The sequence below is a fragment of the Petromyzon marinus genome, chromosome 37, assembly GCF_048934315.1.
Source record: "Petromyzon marinus isolate PM22_M1 ecotype Great Lakes invasive population chromosome 37, UKy_Petmar_22M1.pri1.0, whole genome shotgun sequence".
In the NCBI taxonomy this organism is placed as follows: domain Eukaryota; kingdom Metazoa; phylum Chordata; class Hyperoartia; order Petromyzontiformes; family Petromyzontidae; genus Petromyzon; species Petromyzon marinus.
In genome coordinates, this window is record NC_133703.1 from 18,083,026 (window position 1) to 18,099,261 (window position 16,236).

The 16,236-nt window shown below is 48.7% G+C and overlaps 2 protein-coding genes across 3 annotated transcripts in view; both read right to left on the bottom strand.

Annotated features, from left to right (window-relative positions):
• Positions 1 to 894, bottom strand: part of FASN (fatty acid synthase) — a 39,221-nt gene extending 38,327 nt beyond the window's left edge. The window contains exon 1 of the mRNA XM_032966895.2: positions 318 to 894. The gene's annotated coding sequence lies outside the window, so the exon portion shown is untranslated. The remainder of the gene's footprint in view (positions 1 to 317) is intronic.
• A 6,658-nt stretch (positions 895 to 7,552) lies between these two features.
• CCDC57 (coiled-coil domain containing 57) overlaps positions 7,553 to 16,236 on the bottom strand; it is a 34,675-nt gene continuing 25,991 nt past the window's right edge. For both annotated transcript variants that reach the window (XM_032966912.2, XM_076072386.1), the window contains one exon: positions 7,553 to 8,271. In XM_032966912.2, the coding sequence (XP_032822803.2) occupies positions 8,009 to 8,271 (263 nt within the window). In that variant the 3' untranslated portion in view covers positions 7,553 to 8,008. The remainder of the gene's footprint in view (positions 8,272 to 16,236) is intronic.

Sequence of the window (16,236 nt, forward strand, 5' to 3'; positions counted from 1 at the left end):
TCGGAGATGCGGTGATGTTCAATTTAGAGGGGGCGGGTAACACAGTGCCCTACCAAGATTCGTTAGCCACACAAATACACACGGGAACACAAATCGCTGCTGCTGCTGCCTACCGCGGGGTCATGGATCGAGAGAGACACACTCAACCCGGCGCAGATAAGATTAGCGAATTACGGCACCGACAAAATCAATGGCTCGTCGCTCAGCTATTCGTTTTTCAGCCCTCCGCCGCCGACGACAGACGGCCAGGGCCCTTTGGACGAACAGTATTTATGTATTCATACGGAACACTGAGAGGAGAAGGAGACGGGCCTTACCTGCTGTGCAGCCGAATCCGAGCAGGGATTACAGACTGATTTGACGATGACGTGCACCGGTGCGCGAGCGACGGATGAACGGGCTGGCGGAATGAATGAATGATTCACAGGATCTTTCAGACGCCCGCGGTTGATGTGAACGTCTTTTCTCTCGGCAAGAGGAGGGGGTTTGTCTTGTCTTCTTCCTCTCTCCGATGTCAGATTTCGGGGGTGGCGGGGGGGGTCCGGTCTTGAAGCTCTCTGTAATCTTCAAGATGCCGAGGCTGACGGATAACTACCGCCAAGTGACAACGATGGTGACCGGTGCCGAATGAAGTCCGCCGAGCGATTACAATTCAGAACCCTTCCCCCGGCGAAAATGATTTAATTCTAGCGTCAAATACGACGCTGGTTCCAATCCCGATGCCGCCGCTGCTGCTGCTTATGATGATGGTGGTTGTCGTGGGAAGTGGTGATGGTGGTGGTTGGTCACAGGGGAAGGGGGGGCCTTTGGGCTGTGTGTGTGAGGGGGGGGGGGCGCTGCAGGCCCTTGGTGTCCAGTGAACACACACAACCTTCCTTAGCGTAGCGCCTGTATTATATATGGATACGCAATCGATATATCTCGGAAGCGGCGACACACGTGGGGGGGGGGTAGGGGCGGGTGGGGGGGTAGGGGCGGGTGGGGGGTGTCCCCCCACTTCCCCCCGCCCCACCGCGTCTGCATCCCCCCCCACCCACCCTTCACCAACCCCGCCCCCTCCCCAACGACGTGGGCTGACTGTACAATTATCCGGTCTCGACCAATAGGACGGCCCCGTTGCCGTGGCGTCACAGGGTCTGGTGGCGAGCGGGTGGAGATCGGGCGATGGTTTAGCGGGGGAGGGGCTGTGGGAGGGATGAGGTGGGGGGGGGGCTGGAGGGGGGGAGGGGCCCGGGTTACCCGCGGTCACGGTCTTAGGCCTGCTCGGCTGTCCAATGAGCGCGCGCGAGGGTGATTGGTGTTGGGATAGCGTGTTCACCGGGGTGGGGGTGTTCGGTTCATTCGGCGCGTTACACGTGAAGCGTGTCACCTCGTCGTCGTCGTCGTCCCCCCTACCCCGTCACAGTGGCTATCTACCCTTCGAGCTATGGCACTCGCCCCCCACATCTCCCCCGGCAATCCACACCGCTGCGCCCCTATAACGCCGACCGCCAGCTCACTCTTGACAGCTCGCCGTCAACACCCGCGTTATAGCGAAAGGCGTGCGTGCGTGCGTTCGTTCCACGCTGTGGCACTCGCGTTGTTTAGCAGCCGCAACGCGCGCCCGACGTTCATTTCTCCTGCACGGTATCCATGCTCCGCAGCCGGTGCTCCCCGATTGAAAGGCTTCGGCCCTCCCTCCCCACCCCAAATCCGTTATGTATTAAGGTGCTGGCGATGTTAACAATCCCATCTACCGCCTGCAAGCGAAGGGATTAATATGATCGCTCCGTCTCCACGGTATCCGGAACCAGGGACTCTGATACGATCTCTCGTTTGGCTGCCATTCCGTAGCTAGTCTCGATCACCGGCTCTCGGGACCGTCTCGCCATTGGCATGTCCTTGCCCAAGCCCACTCGCCTCTCGTCACCGTGTTCATTATACCATCGGTGTGGGTAAGGATCATCGGGTGCGAATCGATTAATATTGATTCTTCAGCTCACACTACAAGTGGAATCACACTACAAGTGCAATCACTCACGTGAATGTCGTATTTGTGAATTGAGACCCCACCACCAACTCCAGCCGCTAGAGGTGACACCGTTCACTGACATGTTTAAAGAAAATCGATTCTGATTTTGTGTTGTGTATTATAAAGTTTCGTGTCGAACTAGGAACCCCGACATTACAGAGACCCATGGTATTTGTCTATACACAATCTTGACGTTCAGCAGCATTGGTTCAAGCAAGCCTGACTGTTGATGAGAGACTGAATGTCGCCGGTTCGACAGATTAAATGATGGTGAAAGTTATTTTTGTTATATATATCCCTACCTCTATCCACAAGCGCGACAAAGGAGTACACCATAGTCTACGATCTGCAGGTCGCATTTAGTTGGGTAAAGTGTGGGTAATATTCACAACTATTACATTTTTGGATAGCGTGGACGAGTATGCCAAATACCCTTTTAAACTCGTTTTTAGTCGGTGGTCTAAACAATTATATGGCCACATTCATTCATATCTTTGAGATGGTGGTCTTGACAATGCTGAGCATCGGACGTGCAGTGTGGTGGTCAAATAGCATGCACTCACACAAGGCATATGGGAGTTATTCCCTCCTACTGCTTGTGAGTGATGTTAAATCTACTCACCGACTAACCCACTCACTTACCCACCCACACCTTAACATGCTATTAATGTTTCCATCCTGCATGCAGCATCCTCCTGTAATGATGATGGGTTTTCTCATCAATTACACTGTTGAATTTGTAGTGCTGTTCACTGCAAGGGTTTCAGACATTTGTTATTTACGTTAATGCTGATAAAGGATAAAAATCAAATAAGCAAAACATTTATACATAAATAAAAATATATTAACTTTTAAATGAGCCCTCGCTAAAATATATATAATAAACTCGTTCACATTAATAGGGACCATTAAATCAGGTTAGCAATGGCGAAATTCATCGCACTCTGCCCTCTAAATGGGCACAGTGCGAAATTATTCGCACTCTGCCCTCTAAATCGGGCACAGACCCCGATGCTATTTTTCTGTTATTCGTTGTTAGGGTGCATTAGTCTGGCTGAATGAGCCCCATGGTGTGGTAGGGGTGGGGGAGGGTGAACATACGGGGTGGAGGGGGGTCACATCAGCACATACTCTCGCCCAGAATCCTGGAACATAATAACGGTCAGCCAGGCTCATCGGAGGGCAGCGATGTTGTAACGCCACGATGATGTTGCCGGGTTGCATGCCGGTGGTGCCATTGTTCCGGTCAAAGCTGTTTTCCAGAAGCGCGTGCCCCGGCCTGACTCCCTGTGCCAGCCTGCCAGGCATGGTGCAGCGACATAATGTTACGCATAGTGTAGCGGGCTAGGAGAACATCTTTCTGCACAAGCGGATGTACCTGTTGCAGAGACTCGTGCAGTGGCATAGCGCAGTTGGCGTGAGCCCGAGCGCTGTCCACTTTCCCCTCCAGTCTTCGTAGCCCGGTGCCTGAGCTCATCCAACCCGTGAGAGCCCTGGTGCAGTTGCACTGTGCTGCATTGTCAATAGCTACGCCACTGGTATAGTACTGCTGTAGAATCTGCTATGACAATAGCACCCCCCTGCTGATAGCCCATCTTCGGTGAGCCCACACGACACCACATGTCATAGAAGCCACAGCACACCTGTTTTGAAACCATACCTGGTGTTGAGGCTATAGAAAATTTACAAACCTGTTTATGGAAGGGCTTTGAACACCTCCTGTATCTATACAGACTAGAGACACCTGCGGTGGCTACGTCTGCAAAGGCTATATAATATCTAGACAATGTACAGCCCTTCATTAAACCCCTGCTGGATGCAGGCCTACCCATACTGTCGGTCATAGGGTCTGTTTGACCATACTTTACGCTAGTCAATGCGGGTTGGTGAAGGATGAGGCAAGGCCGGTTCAGATATAATTCGCCAATGATATTATCTGTGGATGGGAGTCGAAGTCGGGTCACCGGGTTCAGAGCTTAGTGCACAAACCACGACGTTACCGCTCCACCAAGAGGCTATACAGGTTCTGTAAAAGCTCCCTGCGCTTGAACACCTGAACCCCAGCAATGGGTAATGGCCTAGCTGCTATGATATAATCATTGACGGCAACAATATCAATGATTGATGGAGAAGAGTGAAGGGATGGGCGGTTGAGCACGACGGGTGGCTGCTATCTATATCCCCGAGTCCTGCCTTCAACGGTGTCTGTGCCTCCTCCACAACCAACATTCAGGCTCCACCCCAAATAGGTTCAACTCCAGAAAACCCTGTAGTTTGACCTCATGCAAACGGAGAGGAGGGGGGGGGGGCAGACAAAAAACTCGGGTGGGTACAACAGTCAAAGTTAAATAAACTTAAAAATGATGTTAAACGCTCAACGGAGCGAGCGGTTTGCTTTTGTACATCATGCTCTCTGCCCTAGCTCTCACGCACTAAGTAGAGAGGCCTTTGTAAGAGGCCCTTGCAGTGGCAGAAGTGACCAAGCACACAAAATTAGAGCCCGTTTCCAGATAGAAAATATTGCCCGTCGAGTACCCCAATCAGTGCTGCTCGGAGAAGCTTGTATTGACAAATGCCGTTTCGTGGCCATCTCACCGTACTGGTCGTGAGTGCAAGTTGGGAAAGTGGGAATATTTATGTTATAGGAAGATGGCACAGTCGGGCAGGCAGAGGAGAGAAGGAAGGTCTTGAAGCATGGGCGTATCGTGGCTAACAGGGGCCCTGATGCAAGGTATTACAATAGGGCCCCACTCTAGGGTTGCCACCTTTTACACATACCACCGGTCAGCTTGGGTCTATCATAACCAAAAATAAATAATGGATTATACTGTAACAAGGTTTAACAGAATATCACTGGATCTTAAGTCATAATACATTCCTCGTACCGGGCAGGAGGCAAGCCCTATCCCTGTCCAACTCTCCTCCCGCTTCGTCGACCGGCGCCTGAGCCCGTCTGGTCTATGGGCTGCCGAGGCGCAATTGCACCACCTGCACACCCAACAACAATGCCACTGTGATAGGACTCTTGCGATTGAGGCTCCCATGAAATCACATCCCTGCTGAATACCCACGTACGCTGCGAAAGATGTTAAACATACATCTATTGTTTTATATTGTTATTATTTTATTGTTTCCCTTCTATGTGACTTTACCGAAAGAACCGAGAATATGAATCCCAGCAGTCACGAAAGCTTTAAATAAAAAAATACATACATCTGTAATAGAAGTCACAACACATCAGCAGGTGATGTCATAACACACCTATGGGTGATTTGGAGCTTTCGTGACTGCAGGAATTACTTTTTGTTTCATTCGGTAAAGTTACGTAGAAAGAAAATAAATTAAATAATAGAATACGACGTTTCGATTGCAACACACGCAATCATCAAGTACGAATGGATGCGAAAAAAACAAACCTAGTAAACTTAGAAATATAATGCAATACAACACAGAGTCGTATTCTATTATTTAATTTATTTCCTTTCTACGTGACTTTACCGAAAGAACCAAAAAGTAACACCTACGGGTGTTTCGAGACCATCCGTGACAAGGCTATGTCAGTACACGACTGGACCATCCCAACCCCCCCCATCCCTCCCCCTGAGATAAATGGTATCGCCCAGACCGTCCCATCCCAGGTGCCGGTGGTGCCATGTGGCGCCGTGCGGTATAGACGGAGGGGCGGGCGGGTCGCAGGGCATGGCCTCTCAGTGGCTGATTTTGCTCACTCCATCCACCCCCCTTGTCCCCAGTCCCTCTCATTTATAAAAAAAAAATGTAAATCCCGCACGGCGCTGCCTCCCATGGAGCCGGGTAAGGTGGCCGGGCCAGTCTCACTGGTTTCAGCTGCACACCTGTCTGGGGTGGTTACCGGTCTGTGTGGAGAGCGAGTCGTTTTGTGAACGGCCGTGGGCCCTGTCACAATGAGTTTAAAATAATATTGGTTTTTTTTTTAAATAAAAAGAGCAAAAAACCGGCAACCCGTACGGAGTGGGGAAGCTCTCATCCAGCAGTGGATTGGCAGAAGGGCTGTGCGTGCAACCAGATATTTGTCACAATTTGGTATCGCGGTTATATTGAATCGTTCATCATTTTGCCTCGGGTTTACCGTCTTGCGTGTTATATTTTTTCTGTCCAGTTTATACACTCCGCTCTAGTTGATGTCTGTGACGGATCCTTTCCCATATTTTGCGATGTTGCCGTGGACATTGCTGTAGTACCGCTAAAATGGTCCCACCAAGAATCGATTGATAGGTAAAAAAAGTGCACCTTCACATGCCAAATCGTTTCTGTATATTCACAGAATCGATTCCAAACGCACCATCGTGGCAAGACGGTCTCGATTATGTAAACAATCACAACCATGAATCATGAGAATCCATAGAATCACGGGGGCAGTAAATCGCTCCATTCTAATGCACATTGCATGAAATCCTGAAGCAAATTGCAGACAGCAACCACGGAAATGTTTAACAGCCCATTTGTCTGGATGAATGCCTCCCCATCTGATGTAGGTCATGGGCAGGGTTTGGCAACTAAAATAAGAAGCCATTTTTTTACAATTTGGTTTTAAAAAATTCAATGCATGGGTATACGAGACAGTCCAATACATAACGTCACGAAGCAGTCCTTAAAGAGCACGCATGCGGCTCCAGTCCCAGGCTGCAGACCTATGGTCGCGGGGAATATTTGACCATACTTCACCGTACTGGTCAGTGCGGGGTTTTTTGGGAAGAGGGACCCAGGACCCACGTCTCATTCAGATATCAGTCGCCAGTGGTGTTAGCCGAGGCTAGGAAATTAATTCAGGTCATCGGCTTCACAGCACAATGTCCTAATTAGAGTGCCACCGTTCCACCCATGACATGTTGATGCTTGTATAATTCCTGTGCTCAGAGTTTATGGGTCCAGATCAGATATATTCGCCTATTGGGTCTGCCTGCTGACATGGCAAAATCATGTTTGTGAATAAACAAAAGAGAAAAACAATTATCATAACAGACTGAAGTTCATCTCAAGAAAAAAAGATTACTGTACTTGAAATTCCATAAACTTATGGGTCTTCCGAAACAACACCGCACCCTCAATTAGCACCGTTGGTTATGTAATGTGCAAAATAAGTTCAACATACACACAACAACGTTTAATAGCGGCAGTTCTTTCAACTCAATTTCAACTTTCAGAGTCTCATTGGCAGAGCCAAGCCTGCTGAGCAAATGTTGCCATTTTTGCCAAACGTATTGGCAAGAGCACTCCGCCAAAGCTGTGTTCTGTCAGCACAAAACAGCAACATTGTAAAACATTATTATTTTTATTCACTTTTTTATTATAATTTTTCTTCTATCTATGTGACTTTACCAAAAGAACCAAAGAATACATATTATTTTCCTACGTACAATGGGGGTGAACGAGGAGAGAGAATGCATCATCTGTTTTTATTCCTTCTTAAAGCAATCGATTTTCTTGCCGACGTGTTTGCAGTCATGTGGGCACCGAGTCGCTGACCGTCGACAAGTGAGGAGCAGCCAGTAGTACAACCGATAAAACCAGCACGCCCACAAATATTTATTTTGTTCACAAGCATCATTAATCCACAACCCGGTAAATCCACTCACGGATAAATCAAGAGTTAACTGTACTGCGACATCTACAAACACAGCAAACCCTTAAGGCAAATTCAACATTACCAATCTTTCAAAAGAATACACAATTTTTTTTTTAATCTCAACTCTACCACTCTGAGAAATAGCACTTTTAAAATCTATTTTCAGAGACAGATCCACAGTATTACAACCGTTATGGTGTTTTTTTTAATTTAAAAGCAGCACGCAAAAGCCATTTCAATTGCCCGTGAGCGTAATTCAGTGTTGTACTCTCTTGTTATTGCTGGTGCGAGGGATGTAACGATGATGACACACCGATTCATCAGTTAGACATGTCCGCTCAGCCGATCATCACCGCCACCTGGCGGGTCGGTTAAACCACCTCTTGGGCGTGTCAATCCCGCATGTTGTAGTTACGCACCCGTCCCCGTCCCGGTGTGCGCGGCTTGCCCGATGAATTTGTGGAGTCACCCCAAGGGTTACGCCCGGCCACCTTTCGGGGTCGGGCGTGCGGGGTCAGCCCCCGCGCCCGCACTACAATCTCCTCGGGCCCCGCGTCGCGACTGGGCTTCTCCGGGGTGTGGAGCTCCCCGGTGACGGCGGTGGCTGTTGGGCATCTGGGTGAGCGGGAGGTCGAGGGACGGGCTCCACCCTTGTCTGCAAAGAGATTACAGTGGTTAGTATGGATCTGGTCACCTGAATTAAATTCCTGGCCTTGGTTAATGTCGGTGGCGAGCGATATGTGAATCCTTGTCTGTTATTTGTAGCGGTCACCGTGGTCAGAAAGCTGCCCTTGGGCACCTGGCGACCCCAGTTCGATTCTCGCCTAAAGTCTGAACCCTTGCCTGGGGTTGATGTTAGACTGTACCGTTGACCTGGAGTGTTTAATTTTTTTCAGCCATGGATAACGTCATTGGCGAGTGATATCTTCACCTGTCTGCAAGGAAAGCAAAAAAATAATTGCCGCTCTTTGTGGTGGTCGCAGTGGTTAGTATATTGCACTATGAACCTGGTGACCTTATTTTGATACCTGGCCACGGCTAATATCAGTGGCGAGGGACATTTGAAAGGGTCCTGGTCCCCCCACCCATCCGCCAACCTGCATTGAGCAGTGTGGTGAAGTATGCTCAAACGACTCACGTGACTGACACAGCACGTGGTGGGGAGTGTGGGGGAACGTCATTAATTCAGTGTATTGACAAAGCGCTGTAAATTATGATTATCCTTGTTAAACTTATAAAAATAAAACAATTCTGGGTAAGTGGGATAACTTTTTAAAGTACTTAAAATAGTATTTTTGTTGTTGTTAGCAAACCCATATATATATTTTCCAAAACCTTTTACTACTCAAACAATCCATACCCATTTCAGCATCAAGCCAGGCAAGTGGCCGTTGCATCTACCGGCTCGGCTAACGGCTTGGCGGGTGCACGCGGTATTTTTAAAGCGAGCAGGTGAAAAGCGTTGCGCGGCTGAACAGAACATGCCCTCCTCTCCCCACGACGCCGGCTTGGCCACTCGCCCCCGCTCTCTCCTCCGTCGCACAACCGTTCGGGCGTGCACGCACAGGGGGTCCCGTTATTCCGCTCGCCGAGCGTCGCTGGCGTGAGAACCACGCAGCGCCGCGCACACAAAGCCACGCAACACAGGGCCCCCTCTGTGCGACGGCGGCAATGGGTCTCAAAGCCCGCTGCGCGAGGACTGAACGCACCCCGCTTTCTCAAGATCGAGTGGACTCGTTCGGGGCGAGTTTTCTATTGATATATTCTCACGTGAGCCGGTGAGAGCCAATTTGCTTCGTACAAGATGTAAATACTTAACGGCCAGTCCTTCTGCTGCCCCCTCCCCCCCTCCAAAGCAAAGTTCGAATAACGCAGCCGAAGTCACCCAAGTGTCTGTCTAGTCTCATCCACACGGCTGCGCGATGTCATCCTCGGTCTCTTTATCACAAATCAATGAGATGTGTGTTTAGTGGAAGTTGCAGCTGTCTTGTAATCATTGTGAAAGCTATTGTGTGTGTTTTTATTAAGATGCACTGCCATAGCAAACAGTTTTAACCGTGGTGGTTCTGATATTAGGGTTACGGTAAAACATATTTTTATACCTTTTTAATTGTCTAAAATATAGTAAAAAAAATCTTAATTAAACTTTGCCTGAGATTGTGTTTTGCTTCCTTGCGGTGAGCAGACAGAAGGGCAGCCACTCGTGGTGTTTAATTTTGGCCAAGATTCCAGCCTAGTTGGGCAGGATTCATGTTCTGCCTTCCTTTGGTTGCCAGTAACCAGAATAAATTCTTAACAAAGTAAAACAATACAAAAAAAACTCATCACATCCATTCACACCTTGCCTCCATCAAAGAAAAAGTATATACTGTAATAGTCGACGTATCGGGGAATGAGCCTTCTTTACAGCACATAAATGGAGAATTACCCTTGCCAGAAATATCGTTATATATATTTCTAAGGCAAATGTGCTTTTTTGTTGTTAACTCGGCTTGTGTGCCACTGCCAACAAATCAGCAGAATCACTAAATTATGAATACATATTCTGAACAGAGGAAGTCATTTAACAAAAAGGTCACTTGTGAACCTTTTAAAAGTGGGTGGAAACAGCTCAGGGGTAAGGGATAGCCAAAGTGATTTCCTACTCAAATGAGCATCGTGGAACTGGTGCTCATTTCCTTCTTACTGCCCTGAATGAGTGGTACAAATTCCACATTCCTACGGCGGAAGTGAGTCTATCCATACGACAACCACTGTTTACTTCTCCTCCCCCCCCCCCCCCCAAAGTAGTGACCATTTTATGAAATCCGAGAAGGATGATGGGCTGAGCCAATCTCCAACTAGGATTTGAACTCACAATCTCCCGAATGCTAGCTACTCGCTCTACACCGCTATGTTTATGGCAAAATGGATAATTTTTTACAAAATAATCAAGTCAACAAGGCGTTTCTTGCACATACACACAGCTTTACAGCACTGTTTTCTTGCAGGCCTAGATTAGTGAGAAAAAAGGATTAAAAGTCACATTCAAGTGCGCTCTATTGAAGTAATTGCAGCGCCACTCTCATGCTTCTAGTATGACAACTCTGTAGTTGTTCATCACAGGGTTCTCAACAACCAGTCGAAATGCCCGAGTGTCAGAGGGTCAAACAAAGGCATTCAGCCAAGTCAAAATCACCCATTCACACCTTTACCCATGTCCTATAATTATGTGGCCCCCTAAATGTAATTTACCCCATGCCCACGTCACTACATTGTGTCCTGTGCCCTAGGAGCATGTGACCTGTGCTCTCAAGCCTTATCCCCTATGCCTCTGTGCCACCGTACCCGTGTCCCACATCCCCCCCCCCCCCCCTCTTGTGTACCATGTGTCACCGAGCCCTACATTCTCATACCTCGTACCATGTGCACCGACACAGCCCCCTGTACCCCAATGCCCCCATAACTCCCACACCCCCATAGCTCAATGCCCCCGTCCCCCCCCCCCCCACACTTTACGAACTCTGTGCCCCCAAGCCATTTCTCCAGCGCCCCTCCCCTGCCCCCCGCCACGTCTGATTTGAATTTGAATCGAGAGCGAATCGGACCGTGCCGCATGTTCGCTGCAGCCCTTCCACTCAAGATGCTCCGAGCGGTTCGTAAGGAGCTTTCTTTGTGAATGTAACCCCAACCACCAAATGCACTCGCCTCAACCAACCAATCACCCACCCTTTCCCCCCTGAGTGTATGGCTCCTGTTTGGCATAGGTGTCTCTCGCTCACATGGGGCAGAGCATCTCATGTCATGCATTGGAGGGGGGGGGCGGATAGGAGAGTGCTGTGCATAATCCTATAAATTTAACTCGTGGCGTAGCGTGGTTGGCATGGGCCCTGGTCAGACAAGGAATTACAATGCATCTGCCCGGTGCAATTTCCCAGCCCCCCTCCCAGCATCGTATCCCGGCACCTGGGCTATGGTGGATAGACAGACAGACAAGACGAATGCACATATGCTTTTAAACCTAAAGTTGAAAATCATTAAAAACAATATGTGAATAAACAAGGCGTCAAGGCTCAACTGCTCATACAACCACCTTGAAAAATCCACGCTTCATATGCAATAATGACGCCCATGAACAAACGTATAATATTGCACAGCAGTATTATACGGGAAACTATTTACGTGGGAATAAAATGGTGCTGGGGGGGGGGTTTCCTCCCCTTTTTGTTCTGGGACGAAATAGAATCGGCGATAAACCTCTGCACAAGAGCTACCTCGCTGCGTTGTGCACCATACTGTACCAATTATAAACGGGCAAAGGCCGGCAGCGATCTCCGTGCCGACTGCCCACGGTGCCAACTAGGCTCCTTACAAACATACGGCGGCCTCCTCGCGCATTCTGGCTTTGTCCACACATTCAGGAGCTCTTAAAAACATTCTTCAACACTTCAATACATCTTGTGGCACCACAACGCCTCTTCGCGCCAGAAGCCTGCTTATTGGAAGACACAAAACAGCTAGGCTCCCTGCTAAACCACAAGACCATCCATTTACTCTTTAGATAATTATTTAAAAAAACTGGTCATCAGAACATATGAAAAAGTTAATTAGGCTCCACGATGTAATGTGCAATCTCCAACTTTTATTATCCACTCTGGCCTCTAGTTGTGCACTATGAAGAAGGCCATTGCCCAAAACGTCACCTATTATATATTTTTCTTCGGAGGCCACAGTGTTACTGATGGATGTGTTGAAGTTTTTTTTGTTTATTGTGCTTCAACACCACTGTCAAATAATGCATTAATAATTCATTAATAACTTGAAGGCATGATGGCAGTTGGTCAAGAACAATGGGTGGCAGCCAAGGAACGCGATTTGAGATCGACCACTGCGGAGACGGAGTGATGGAATCAGCTCGTGTGCAGGTGCTAGGCGGATCATTATAGCACAAGATAGTGAGAGATGGTGACAGCTTAGGGAAGCCTTCATCCCTCAGTGGGTTGACCATGGCCGATGATGTTGATGTTGAATAGGCATTCGCTAACAGCCATTGCCCTTGAGCCAATGGGTGCAGCGTGTGAACACGCCGCCCCGCTACGCCGCGTCACAGGCGTCATCGAAAGCAAGGCTCACCGCGTACGGTCAACATAAGAAACCCCATTGTCTTCTGTTTTTATTTCAATGGAGCGAGCGAGCCTAGTGTGTTCACAGGTCCCCGCTTCATTGTCCAGCCTCACCCACTCACAGCACTGCTGCACCACCCCCACCTCTACCAAACACTCTGGCGGGGGAGGGGCAAGTGCTTATATCGAGCACCTATTAAGGAAAATGGTACATGACAAGGTGATGTGGGCAAGACGATGCACATCGATACACCGCCAATGGACACCATTGTCATTTATATGCAGTCATTAATACCTCCCCCACTTCGCGCAAGAAGGGCACACAGGTGATGCCATCACATCTACCCCTCTATTTAAGGACCGAAATAGGGGGAATTTCTCCACAAATCTGGCTGTCGCCTGATGAAGCTAGTTGTAATTACTGGCAAAACGTCGTACTCAGATTGTAAATGTGGCTTGGCTCTCCAACACACCGGCGTGCTGTACTAGTAACGAATCGGCATGTTCTGTTCATGTGACAAACCTCACTAATTGGCTGTCTGGTGGTGGCGGGTTTAACGACACATTTATATATTTATGCGACCTAACCCAAAAAAACCTGTATTATGGACACACCTGGCTATCGTTGATTACACGGTGCGATGGACTTCACAATGCACTAGGGTATTCATTTGTTTGGCCGAGTCGGTCGACGGAAGAATCAGGAATGTTTGGACATCGCTCATAATGTGTCATAGCCAGGGATCACAAGCCAGGCGAGTGTAGTCCAGTGCACAAATCACTGCGCCACTGCTCCCAGCCTTGCCTCTAAACACCATGGATTTGTCTGTCACTACCAAACACCATCACCACTATCACTCCAACTAGAGCCACCAGCACTCCAACTACCATCCCAATCCCAATTCCCATGGCAACTACCACCATCGACAGCATCCCAACTACGACCATCACTGCAACCACAATCGCCACCACGACCACTACCCCATGAACACCAGGCAACCACAATCACCACCTCCACCACAAATATCACGCCAACCACAACAGCCACGACTGCCACTAGCACCACAACCACCACTAAAACCATAAAACATCACCTAATGACAACTACGAATCTAAACCCTACCACGACAATCACCACCTCCACTACACCCTAACCATCACCATACCCATCACAGCCACCACTCGCTTCCTCTCTTAAGCCGGGCCCGCACAGTCGCCCGTTCTCCCACACGCATTATTTATGCCGACCTTCAGCTCAGCAATCGCGCCATCATCACAAGAACCACCCCCACCCCAAACCCCGGCCGTTCATATCCAATCGGAGAACGCCATCTCGCTCTGCCCCGATAAACATCCCAGTGCCACCCCCACACCGCCCCTTGCCGTTTATATTACGCGGGACAACGGCATGGCTTGGCTTCATTAGGACTCAGTGCTCCTCATTGCTTGAACATGCAAAACCAGCACCACCGTCATCAGCAGCAGATGTGGTCTATGCCATCGCCAGCCCTCATGGTCCTTGCTATTCCCTCTGGGCGGTGGTGGCACACGTCTGTTATCTAGCACTGTGGAGGCATGGGTTGGTCCATCGCACAAACGTGAAACTCCCTTCTCGCGGGTGACAAGGTACCATTACCCTGGCTCACCGACAGAAGGCAGTACAGCAAGCGGACTCATCGCCATCTGTACGGGGATAGAGTGCTGCCCTCTCGCACGTGTGGGTTTTCTCCGGGTGCTCCGGTTTTCCCTCGCACGCACAAACAATCATTATTAATTGGCTGAAACAATCTTAAGGTTAATACCCTGAAAAAGAGTTCTCAGACTCAGTGAGGCTCTCCTGGATAAATAATAACTATTCACCGATCTCAGCAATTCATCTCTGCGGTGGTGTTGCTCTCAGGCGAGCTCTCTCCTTTGGCTGCCTTTCCATCACCAGTCTTGTCGATCAGCCATGGTCCCTTCAAGCGACGTATGCTGCCCGAGCCCACACCCAATCTTTCAGGTCTTTGAAATGCGTTTGTTCCCCGACGCAAGTGTTCCGCACCTACGATTAGCGCGGTTGGCTACCTACGGTGCCAAAGTAGTTCAACGTACATACGTATAACACGTAAGCTTTCGCGACCTATATCATCCATAAGAGGTTTTTGGGTTAGATCGCGTAAATATATACATGTGTCGTGTGGTGGCGGGTTTTAACTACACATTTATATATTTAACCCAAAAACCTCTGTTATGGATACGTATGTTACACTTTTCGTCTCCCAGTGTAATTCCGAGAAATAAATTTCTCCAAGCTCCTGTGCACTTTTCAGCTTTTGTGGCATTCTCTTTGTCGGTGTCCATGTTTCCGGTCAATGTGCCATAGCTGGCACCGATTGAAAACCTTCCTCTTCAGGTGCATTGGGAATGGAAAGCAACACGATACACATGGTTGTCAGTTAGGAGTTGTAGTTTATCACCAACCAAAATTCTCTAGATAAACGATATTCTACACCCCACTTTGGTCTGTTTAGTCAATCAAGTTGTACTTTAGCAAGTAGTTCTTGTAAAAAGAAATATTTCACAACGATGGGTTCTCCTCTGGTTACTTTTAAATTGTTCAGTAAACAAATTCAGCTTCATCATTTTCCGAGCCAAAACAACTGAGAGGGCTATCTCAGTATTCCACACAGAACGGTGGACTCGCAACATGAATGGCGAGTTCAACTCCCAGCCTGGGAATGACTCCATCCATCACCACCATTACTTTTAGGGCTGTGAATGTAATTCATTTTAGTGTCATTAAAAAAAAATGATATGCAAAAATATATATAAATATATGATTTTCTACATTGATTGAAATGAGTGAAGAATAAAAATAAATGTCCAGCCGTGTGTGTCTTTGTTGGAACGCACCACACGGTGACCGATGGGCCCTGCCGCTGGTGCCTCACGGTGGCTGCCGCCGGCCAATCCACACTGGAACGCGACACGTGGTTTCAATGTCCTGCTCCGTTTAATTGTCACTGAAATTGAACTGGAGTCAATTACCGATTTCATGATGTTTGCCATCGTTTATCGACTCCGAAAAAGATTCTCGATAATATAGGTTGTTTTGATCAATTAACAACCCAAACAACTTCGGGGCCGATAAAATCAGCACCACTCTGTGAGCAGTCAATAAAAATATGTATAAAAATATGTATATACCCATGCCCGTCATAGGAATGTAATATCCAATACTGTCTCAGGACCTCCGCGGACGATGAGCGCACACCTAGCCAGCGAGGATGCACTCCCGACTTTTAAAAAAATGTTTACGGCGGACATTTAATCTGTCCCCTCGTGTTCCCATGAGCGTCACGGATCTTAGCTCCGCTGCCAACTGGGTAGTCTTGATGAATGGAGTCGCTGTGTACAGGGTGAAGGGGGATTTGCGGTGGGGGGCAGGGGACACAGTGGGGGGGAAGAGGAGGTGGGGGGGGGGCACAGAAGAGCCACATCTTATCCCCGGTGGGGGGCAGGGGATACGGCAACGG